The sequence below is a fragment of the Ictalurus furcatus genome, chromosome 7 (assembly GCF_023375685.1).
Source record: "Ictalurus furcatus strain D&B chromosome 7, Billie_1.0, whole genome shotgun sequence".
Taxonomy (NCBI): domain Eukaryota; kingdom Metazoa; phylum Chordata; class Actinopteri; order Siluriformes; family Ictaluridae; genus Ictalurus; species Ictalurus furcatus.
In genome coordinates, this window is record NC_071261.1 from 2,936,007 (window position 1) to 2,948,170 (window position 12,164).

At 40.7% G+C, this 12,164-nt stretch overlaps 1 gene segment (V, D, J or C); it reads right to left on the reverse strand.

Moving 5' to 3' along the window:
* Nucleotides 1–335: 335 nt before the first annotated feature.
* Nucleotides 336–1,333, reverse strand: LOC128610773 (T cell receptor alpha variable 17-like). The segment is given in 2 exon segments: nucleotides 336–925; nucleotides 1,028–1,333. Coding segments are annotated over 2 exon segments (471 nt in total).
* Nucleotides 1,334–12,164: the final 10,831 nt, after the last annotated feature.

A 12,164-nucleotide genomic window follows, 5' to 3' on the forward strand; every position in this document is an offset into this window, starting at 1 on the left:
GTGAATGTATTCAGCAATTTGTAGCAAGTACAGTAAAGTAATAATAATAAACATTAAATACCATTAATTTCCCTAATTACCTACACAGGAACCGTGTACTAAAGTAATGGTGTCAACAGGTAATTTGTAAATGTGTTGTTTACTGACAGGTGCATGCAGGACACATGTATTTTACATAATTTCACAAAAACAGAGCATGTACATACCTGTCTCTATATGCCTACGCACATACATTTATTCATCTTTAGTGGGCACATTATCATGGTCAGGGTCACAGTGGATTTCAAGCCTATCCAAGGAACACTGGGAAAGAAGCAGGAATACACACTGGGTGGGTCATGAATTTATTTGCCACAAAGCTATTGTTAATTAAATAAACGGGTATATTTTTAACCAATTATTAGCATTTTAAGATGCCAATAGTAAGGATGATTAACTCAGAAATAAACATTAGCAGATTACACAAATAGTGGTTGAGCTTCAAAAGCGAACTGACATCATGGACAGTTGCTTGAGCATGAAAGAGGTAAAGATGTAAATAGCTCCATCTTGTGAGAAAAGCCTGACTCCAGACAGGTGTAGTGCTTTTTGTACAGTGTAGTTGGGTTTCCTGTCACTGTGGGCATCAGAGCGCAGTAGTACAATGCAGAGTCGGTTATTGTAGCAGAGGAGATGACCAGATCCACTTTCTTATTCTTTTTATCAAGTTTTATTGACAGTTGTGGATGAGGTGGTTGAGCCTGTGTGACATATTCACTGGTTTCATCAATCAGAAGCAGAAACTCTGGTCTTGATCCAGGTTTTTGTTGATACCAGTGGAGACTGTCAACTGATCCAGTATATGTGCAGGAGAGTGTGATGTTGCTGCCTTCAATTACAGACATGCTGGTTTGATCTGGTGTAATGCTGTTGTCAGCAGCCTCTGCTATAAATACATTACAATCATATGATGAACATTTATTCAAAATAAAGTCAAGTGGAAATCATACTTTTTGTTTATTATAAAAACAATAATTTCATGACTTACCAATATCAGCAATAGTGAAGAAAAACAAGAAGAGCCGTACCATTGTTAGCCTGAGTGTTTACTTCAGACCTCTAGCTTTAGAAATAAATGCTAGTGTTGTGTATTTGTCTCTGATGTCTTCACATGTAGCTCCACCCACTCATATTTATTCATTTTCATGACAACTCTGCTTCATCTCATACTGAAAAGGTAGGTTATTTATTTATGTATTTATTCATTCAGTTGTTTGTTTGTTTACTTGCTTGTTTCTTTTTTGTTTTGTTTACAGTAGTCATAAAGAGTAAAGTAAAAAAAAGTGACAGAATAAAAGTTGTACTTTTATTTATTTTATGTGCTTTTGTTGTCATGCGACAGATTCAGAGACGGATGTAAATGCAGTTGAGAATTTATTAAGAAACTGGCAAACCAATCAGAAACGTGAAGCAACTTTGTAACCAGGGATTGTACTTCATGGCAGCTATGTTTGTAGGCCATGGTGTGTTCTGGTATGTGGAGTCTCTGATGGATTCTGGCGCTGGTGTGAGATTTGTTTAACATACCAAAAACATCCGGAAAAAAATTCATGAATAATCAAATATGGCCATAAGAAACCAGGGATTTACATGCACTTACGTTTAATTTCATTTTTCAGTAATTTGTACTACAGTAGCTCTTCTGTGGGATTGGACCAGACAGGCTAGCCTTGGCTCTTCACACTCATCAGTGAGCCTTGGGCGTCCATGACCTTCTTGCCGGTTCACTGGTTGTCTTTCCTTGGACCAACCTTGGTAGGTACTAGCCACTGCATGCACCCCAAAAGACCTGCTGTTTTGGAAATGGTCTGACAGTCGTCTAGCAATCAGAATTTGGTCCTTGTCAATGTCACCTAGAGCCTTATGTTTGCCCATTTTTCCTGCTCCCAGCACATCAACTTTGAGAACTGACTGCTCACTTGCTGCCTAACATAGCCCAAACTTGACAGGTGTAATTGTAAAGATATAATCAGCGTTATTCACTTCACCTGTCAGTGGATTTAATGTTAAGCCTGATTGGTGTATACCATTTCTACCATATATTAGATAAACATCAAGTGAAGTTTTTTGTTGCATCTGTGGAAGGATTTCTCTCTCTCTCTCTCTCTCTCTCTCTCCTTAGAAGAGAATGTCTGGGTTCCCTGAGAAGGGAACAAGACTTTGCATTAGCACAATGCTATGGGAAGTGCCCTCGTGCGACCGGCATCTGAAGCCTCTATTATCTGAATGGAAGACACAGGGTTACATGTGTAACCCAGACGTTCCCTTTTAAAGGGAACTCCACGTTGCGTTAGCACAATGCTATGGGAAAGAGAATACCCACTCTGTCATACCGAGGGAATGGCCTGTTCAAAAAGACCCAAGCCAGAGGAGGGCAGAAATCCTGCAACACTACAGGCTGGGCAGCCGATGAAGGCACTTTAGGAATATAATCCGGCCTAGGATACAGGAAGGCCTTGGCTAATCCAGGGGTAAAGTCAAGGCGTGAAGGGGCACGAGAGAGAGATTGTAGATCTCCTACTCGCTTGAGAGATGTCAGAGCCAGCAGAAGCGCTACCTTTAGAGTCAGAAGCTTCTCAGGGCCTGAATCTGAAAGCTCAAATGTGGTTCCTGACAGATCTTCCAGGACCACAGAAAGGGCCCAGGAAGGAATGCACAGCCTGTAGTTGGGTCTCAGCCACCTGACACCACACATAAACCTTGAAGTTAGAGGATGTTGCCCTACAGAGGCTCCATCAACAGGGGTATGGCTGGCTGAAATGGTGGTCACGTAGACCCTGATTGTAGAAGGAGGCAACCCGGCTGAGAAACATCGCTGTAAGAACTCCAGGACTGTAGCTATTGCACAGTTCACTGGGTCTAGCTGATGTTATTCACACCACAAGCCAAAAAGTCGCCTCTTGAGTGCATTGAATTTCCTTATAGATGATGCTCTAGTGTTCAACATGGTCTCTACAACCTCAGCTGTGAGACCAGAATCTATGAGCTGGTGACCCTCATGGGCCAGACCCACAGTTTCCATACTTCCATACACAGACATTCTTGGCAAACTCTCTCTAGGAAAAGCATATAGATGAGACCTCGGCCACATGTGCACCATGGCATCCAGCCCTGATAGTGCAGGAGGAGTGAGGGCGAACCACAGTGGGCAGTGTGTTTTCTCTTTGGAGGCAACTTCCGCTTGGCTAAACCTACTCCATTTGGACTCCACCATTTGTGGATGGAGCCTCCAACCCCCGGGCCTCAACCCCTGTCCTGACAGGATGTCTGCCCCCACCATCGCCGCATGACACTGATTATTCTCAGAGGTTTCATCCTCGGATGAAACCCCCGACTTTTCAGCCACCACTGAAACAGTCTCATGCGCAATAAGTCCAACGGTATGACGTTGGCTGCTGCTGCCATAAGGCCCAACAGTTTCTCGTAGAGACTGGAGGGGATGCCCAGACCTAGCCTTATCTTGCTCAAAGTTGATAGGATCAATCCTACGCATATTGGGTATAGAAACGCCATTATCGTAGTAGAATCCCAAAAAACACCTAGAAAAATTGTCCTCTGCACTGGAGAAATAATACTTTTTATTGAGGTTCAACCTGAGCCCCAAGCTCCTCATGTGGGCGCGAACAACATCTCGATGTTGAACCGCCTGTTTCCTGGATCGTGCTAGAATTAACCAGTCGTCCAGGTAGTTTAGTACACGGATGCCCTGGAGTCACAATGGACCAGATTGACATCCATGCACTTTGGGGATAAAGCTAGCAATATTTCTATGTGGAAATATGCATCTTTTAGATCTATCGTCACAAACCAGTCCTCAGACTGAATCTGTGGCACGATAAGTTTGAGCGTCAGCATCTTGAACCTGTATGTCCGAAGAGTACGGTTCATATGACGCAGATCTAAAATTGGCCGCATACTCCCATCTTTTTTGTGGACCAGGAAATAACGGCTGTAAAAACCTCCCTCCCTTAGGGAACAGGGTACATGTTCTATGGCCCCTTTGTCCAAAAGGGAACTTACTTCCTGCACTAACATTGGGCTCTGCTCTGTGCTGACAACTGTGGTGAGCACAACTCTGAACCGGGGGTTCGAGCTCTGAACTGAACCTGGTAACCCTTTTCTATGGTAGACAGAACCCATGGTGACACATTTGGCAGTAGTTTCCATGCTGCCAAATGGTCATTCAGTGAACTTAGCTTTTCCACATTTCGTTGGAGGGAAAGTATCAGATTTCCATCGCCCTGTGACAGCTCACTGACCAGAGAAGTCTGCAAACGTGGGATGGCCTTGGCCAGGGTAGGCCCTACAGTAGCACTGGGGGCTAACTGCCCTAACAACCTCATGTCCCCTGATACGTCCCCTCGTGGCCCATCAGGACCGTTCCTTCCTTGCCTGCTTTGCTTTTATGATCATTCATAGCAGGCTGTGTCTGCATCTGCCCGGTCCCCTTGGCTTTCTGCTTGGGGAGGTGGGTTGCCACACTCGCCTACTGCGCCTTCCTCGCACTAGCGCTGCGAACTCGACACGACGGGGAAGGAACTGGCTGTTCTGTAAAGCTGCTTTGAGACAATGTCTATTGTAAAAAGCGCTATACAAATAAAATTGAATTGAATTGAATTGTACCAGCGCGTGCTCCAACTTACGCCACAGACCGGAGCGGTGGACGTAAGTACAGGGAGTCCTTACTGGACACAGCAGGTGCATTCTCATTTGTTCCGGTGTGGGGAATGGAGGAGGGCAGAAAGCCTGCAACACAACAGGGTGGGCAGCCGATGTAGGCACTTTAGCACCTAAAGTGCTCCCACAAGCAAGACTACTACTCCATAGGCCTTGCCCACCAATGCCACGGTGGCCTTACACGGTGGTTTGGATGGCAAAGCCGTCCCCCCAATTACCTGCCATCGATGGAGAGAGGTAGCTTGCAAGCACCTCCTCCACCTTCAGCATAGCTAAATAGCCATGCCGTTCATTCCCCACAATGGCCGAATAATCCAACATGGTGGGGTTATAAAAATGGCTTATGCATGGTTTTCCCCCAGATGCCTGATATTTTGTCATGCACTTCTGGAAGAAAGGGGAGTTTCTGCATTGCGAGGGATTTACGCTCAGTTTTTAGCACATCCTTCTGGCTTCTCGGGGTCAGAGAGGAATTATTACTATTATTTTTGTGTGTGGTTTTTTTTCATTTTGGCTTTCCATAGCGGAAGGAGGAGTCGCAACGCGAGCTCCAAAATCCAGAGGAGAGCCGAACCCAGAAGACAGAGCAAGAGATAGATCAGTGCCATCTCCGGCTCCTCTTCCGGATCCATAAGAGATCCCCCGAACCAGAGACGGCTAACTGCCTCGGCAGCGGCCGGCCCAAATCCGCGAGGCTCCGAAACCCAACTTGCTTCGGCTTCCGAGAAGAGCGCGAGTCGCGAGCCGAGCTGCTTAATGTAGGCATTACCATGCACAGCCTCTCGAGGCTGACATCGCATACTACACCTAGACTCTTCACCCAGAAAGTGTGCACTATTCCCCGTGATGAAATGGGATCAAGCCGTAACACACTTCCTGAATTCTCTGTCATATTTTTCTCTCTCGCTCATTTCTTTTTTTTCTTCTTCTTCTTCTTCTTCTTCTTCTTCTTCTTCTTCTTCTTCTTCTTCTTTTTTTAAGGGATAGAAAAGTTCTGAGATTTTGAGAAAAGATAGCAAGGAAAAGACATGCATTCTTTCGCTGAAGATAATAAAGGCTGATGGCACGGTTCACAGGTGCCATAAGTACTTAAGTACTTAGCCAAAGTTCTTAGCCAAAGCTTGTTAAATCTATTTAGATGCTTGATCATGAATCATAACATTATATACGAATCATCACCAACATACTTTTTATGAAATGTTTCTTAGTCTTTGCTTCATACGTTGTCACACTGTGCTAAAGAACAGAAGACATACAATGCACTAGTAAATAAGCCCATTCTAGTCACTTGTTTGAAAGTACAAGAAATTGGTTTGTAGTGTTTGTAAAGTGCCTGTGAATTACACTACATATACTACACAGATATACTCTGTCCCAGTAGAAGCAGACATTCGTGGGGGGATTGTAGGACTTAGATATTTTTGTCTTCTGGGAAATATGTAAATATTGTATGTAGCATCTGAAGGGCAGTACCAAAATGAAAAAAGAAAAAAGCTTTAAACAAAATAATTACAATTTACAAAGATCATCCTGTTCAAAAGTTTACATCTCCTTGGCTCTTAATGTATCAGGATGCCTTCTTGAGCATCAGTGAATGTAATACAGTAGGTGTGTATGAGTATATGCATCAAATATTCAGAAAATGCTGAAAAGCAAAAGAATGTGGAGGACCTGGTGGATTTTTATAAAGAACAGTGGGCAGTTTCACTGGTCAGGACAAACAAGGGACTCATAAACAACTATCACAAAACATAAAAACAGTCGTTGATTATCCAGGTAACAACATACAGTATTAAGAATCAAGCGTATGTAAACTTTTGAACTGGTTCATTTGTGTAAATTCAGTTAGTGTTATGCCTTGTGCACTATATGTTCACTTCTGTTACGTGAAATAGCTTATTCAGGGCAGTACTAAGTAAATTATTCATATTTTGCAGATTCTGCAAGTAGTATGTAAATTTATTAGCACTACTGTATGTTGACAGTAAAGTCTGAATCACAGTTCTAGAGAGGAAAAAATAGTGCAAGCTCAAAAGAGATCCCTGTTCATGTACTTATGTTTAAATTATATAAATGGCCCTCATTGATCAAGGTTGCGTATGGTCAAATCTCATTTTTTTTTAAAAAAGAAAAGCAAATTTCACTGACCGTTTAATAAATGAACAAAGTAATCAATAAATCTGATGGGCTGAAAAGGTCAATAATTTAATATAATTAAATAATTTAATTCAAAATAGCGCACACCAGTGACACATACCTGACAAAATGGCTCGGTTTGTGCCAGTAACACATTGTTGAAACATGATAAATATAGATTTGTGAATTTAGTGTGACTGATGTATAGTTGTCATGTTTAAACCCTCTTTATTTATTTTTTTTCTATTTCTTCCAGATGCATATGTTCCCAGAAATGTTGTTTGTGTCTGTATTTAACTAATAACAAAATGGTGGGTATCTTTGATCTTCTGTGGTTTTATAAACTTCATATGAACCATTTTTTAAAATGTTTTTGAACAGCCTTTCACTGACGCTGTATTATTGTGTTCTTACTGTAAGAGCACAGTGATAGACTGCAGAATCTGACAGTTGTAAATCGCTGATAAGTTCAGTAGAGTCTGAGATTGTTTTTGCCTCTAACCGAGTGTCAGTGGCCTCGGGCCCATGAGAACTATATGACCTTCCGCCTTTGAGTAAAAACTGTGGTGCGCTGTTAGCATAATGAATATTATTTGTACCAGTAAAGCCATATGTTATTTCTCTTTGACTCATATGAGCATTTCAGAGTAACAGTGTGTTTCCTTCCCAGTAATGTTGTCATCTTCATCTGTCAGCCCAATTTTATCTGCAAAACTTCTTGTTGTAAACAACATAAAAAAATTCTATGGAGTACTTTTTAAACAAATCCATTAATGCTTAAACATTGGCATGAATGAATTCATTTAGCAATAAAATTAACTGATTTAATATAATTACCTGTTGCTACAGTGAGAATCAGTGTAGTGTATCTCACTATGTACAGTAAGTTGCATAGTTGAGCCATTTCTGAACACAGCTCTGTGAGGATTCTGTATAATAATGCTGTATGTGCTGAACTTTACACATGAGGGAACATGTCTCTTGAAGGCCACACCCAGGAGGTGGTGTTTTAGCAACTTTGTACAGATCATCACTTCACAGTATCAGTGAGAGTGAACTGAGTAGAACAATTAAACATATCTTTTGGCATTTTGTCCTGTGTTGTGGCTCAAAATAAAAATAAACAAACAATACAAAAATATAAGCCTCTGCCAGTTTTGGTGTTTTTTAAATCATTTTTCAGGAATCATGGAATCTTGGCTCACTATTATGAATACATTAAACTTTAATTATATGTGACCAGGCTAATCTGACACATTTGAGTACTAAATGAATTAACAGGTGAACAGGTACAGGTGAGGTTGGAAAATGATTCAGTTTCCACGTGGTTTTGATTTTCCATAACTGTCTTTATATACCTACATTCAGTCCCCTCTGAAAGTTTTGGAACAGCAAGGCCAATTCTTTTGTATTTGCTATGCACCAAAGACAGTTGGTTTTGAGATAAAAACATGAGATGATCAATCAGAATTTCAGCTTTCATATCCTGATATGTACATCTAGATGTGTTAAAGAACTTGGCATACCATGTTTTGTTTGAACCCACCCATTTTTCAAGTGATCAAAAATATTGGAACATCTGACTGACAGGTGTGCCCTCTTAGATTGATTGATTGAACAATTAATAGCTCTGAATGTCTATTTTTGGTTTGAGCCCTGGGTTTTGGCTATGAAAACAACAGTATTTGGTGACAGAAATATTGTGAAAGCTGTGAAGAAAAACCTCAAAACATCAGTCAGTTACATCACCAATAACCTTCACAGGGCAGGGGTGAAGGTATCACAATCCACCAATCAAAGAAGACTTCGAGAGCAGAAATATATAGAGACCATACCACAAGATGCAAACCACTCATAAGCAGTAAGATCTGGAAGACCAGATTGGAATTCACAAAGAAATACAGCTCCTGATTAATGACAGTAAACATCGAAACCAAAAGTCAAGCTACTCTTAAAAGTGACAATATATTATTATTTCCTGTGTAACACAAATATCCACCAACAACAAATACAAAATGTTGTCTAATTTCGATGTTTTGGGGCTGATAAGCTGTGAGGTGGAGGCAGCAGCTAGCGTTGCTGCTTCACAGCTCCAGAGTTCCCTGTTCAATTTTGAGCTCAGGTTACTGTCTGTGCAGAGGGTTGCATGTTCACCCAATATTTGAGGGGGTTTTCTGGTTTCATAACAGTCCTGCCTCACTCCCAGTGAACTGTCTCCTAGTAATCCTAGTAATCCAATACGTGCCGACAAAACTCTTTATAACCCATAATAGAGAAAGAGATAATCCCTCCCAAAAAGTTCTGTAAATTTCTCAAAGATCATCAGCAGAACTACTGTAAATATATTAAAAGTGTGTCAAAGTTTTTGTACAGTGCCGATGGATTTCCTGTCACTGTGGGCGCCAGAGCACAGTAATATAGTGCAGAGTCTGATACAGCAGTAAAGGAGATGAGCAGATCCACTTGTTTATTATCTCCATTAACTTCAGCAGACATTCTTGGGGGAATGTTAAAACTTAGATCTCCACTTTGAGAAATATAAAGAAGGAACTCAGGTGTAGATTTTGGATATTGCCTGTACCAGTGCAAGTAGTTGTTTTGTGAAGCACTGCTGTTGTATCTGCAGGACAGGGTAACATTATCACCTTCATCTACAACTTTATGAATGAAAAGTGGCTCTATTGAATCTGCCATGGAGTCACCTGTCACAGAGAAGAGAAGACATGTTTTAAAAATCATGAAATAATCAAACCAGAATTACATTTGGCATTACTTTCTTAACACCACAAAGATTAATTAATCACTAATTCAACACTTAATATTTCTGAAATAAAACATGAATGTTGGCTCACCTAGTAAAAGCCAGAGGCACACAAGTATAACAGTGAACATGATGATCTTAGCTGAATGAAAATATTCTGAGACCTTTCTGTTTGCTAATGTGTTAAAATCGTAAAACTTCATGAAGCTCCACCCCACAACATCGCATGACAGTGTCACTAATGTTACAGACACATTGTCGAGTTGCTGCTGCATTCTGGTTTTACATTCAGACTCACATGGGGAACCTGTCATGACACCATTTTAAGCAAACTCAAACCATAAGAACGGTACAACGCATGATAAAACACTGTAGCAAGTAAAAAAAAGTTTGTCATTGAGCCATTAGGCCTTAAAGGGGCATGATGCATGGTTTGTGTGTGGGGGGTTTGCTGGATTGAATGAAGGTTGCAGTGGTATTCACTTAGTAAACACTGTGTGTGGTAAACACTGTGTTTTATTTGTATTGCATGTTTAATTTATGCAGAGTGACTTACAGTTGAGGTGAGCACATGAAGTTTTACATTATCACAAACACCCCCGATTACAACAGAACCTGAGCCCATTTAATTTAATGCCCCATCCTGTGCTTGTGCATGTTGGTGACAAACAATATTAAACACAATATTAAATAAGTCAGGTCGTATTAATTTTGCCTCTGTATGCCACCACAATGGATGTGAAATGAATGTGTAGACTTTCGGCTTTAATTCAAGAGGTTTGAAATGTAACTTAATTTCTGTATTGAAATCAAAAGTTAAAGCATTCCTGTGTTCAAAGTACCATCAGAAGAGAGTCTAAAGCAATGATAGAGAGGAGATCAGTGTCAAAATCAATTGCATTAGGTTACATCGGTCTTAATAAGAGTAACCAGGGCAAGGGTTATTATATAAACAAATTCTATCAATCCATCTACACACACACACACACACACACACACACACACATGGAGATAAATATAATATATAATGGAGATATATATAATATATATATATATATATATATATATATATATATATATATATATATATATATATGTATATGTATATATGTATATATATATATTAGTTTTATTGTGCTAAGTAATATAATCAGAGAAGGCAGGATCGCTGGAGGAGCAGGGTTGAGTGATGCTCAAGTACTTGGCCCACAATAAGATAACTGACAGTGCCATCTTGTGTTTACCAAGAAAAAATACACGCAGCATATTAACTAATACAAGTTTACTTCACATATAGGTGTATATGTGGTCCCTTTTAAGGGACCAAAAGTAGTTGGTCAAACTAAATAATCATAAATAATAAACTAATCATTTTAAATATTTGGTTCCACATACTTTTCAGTCAATGACTGAAGTCTGGAACCCACAGACATCACCAGACGCTGGGCCCTGCTGATGTTCTGCCAAGGTGTTTACTGTAGCTCTCTTCATTGTAATTCAATTCAGTAATATGTGTGCAGTGCTTTTAACATTGGACATTGTCACAAAGCAGCTTTGCAGAAGTTACATAAGTATTATGTGCGTAAGTACATAAGTGTGTTAAAAATTGTGCTCCCATTCCATCATGGGGCACACTTTCTGTGTGAAGTGATGGAGCATGCCAGCGCAGCCCTTGAGAGGTCTGACTGTGTTCATTGTGAATGCCTTACAATTAGGCAGCTCCGCTTGTGGCTCGCTCTCGTCTCTGCCAAAGGAGGCAGTGTGTACAAATATTGGGCTCTTCCCATCAGGCTAGCTTTATCCCCTCGCACCTTCACAAAGTGTGTCGATGTCATTCTGGCTCCATTGTGACTCCAGGGCATCTGTGTACTAAAATACCTGTACGACTGGTTAATTCTAGCATGATCCAGGGAACTGGTGATTCAACATCGAGATGTTGTTCTCGCCCACATGAAGAGCTTGGGGCTCAGGTTTAACCTCAGAAAAGTATGCTTTCTCCCTACAACTTTTCTAGGGGTTGTAAGGATTTTACTACGATTTGGGCGTTTCTATCCTCAACATGCATAGGATCAATACTATCTACATTGAACAAGATAACGCTGGATCTTGGCATCCCCTCCAGTCTCTATGGGGGACTATTGGAGCTTATGGCAGCAGCACCCAACATCATCCCGTTGGGCCTATTGCACAGGAGACCGTTTCAGCGGTTTAATGTACCTTAGTTGAAGACTAGTTGATATTATTTTAGACAGATCCAACGTGGATGGACTCCGCTTGCTAACTTTAGTCAAAGAAACAAAATTGTTCTTCAAAAAAATTCAAATACAGTAGAGGGGAAAGTGAAACTACAACAATTGAGAATGATATCGCAAAATAATTAATGTAAAGAAAGAAACAGTATCATTTAAGTGCTGACACAATCCAGAAGCTCCTGGCAACAGGAATGAAAACAGGAATGGTATGACAGTTGGTATGGACTTCACAGTTGGTATGAGGTGCTTCTCCTGAAAAGCTGTATTTAGTCACCGCCAAACATGTCTGCTGTTACTGT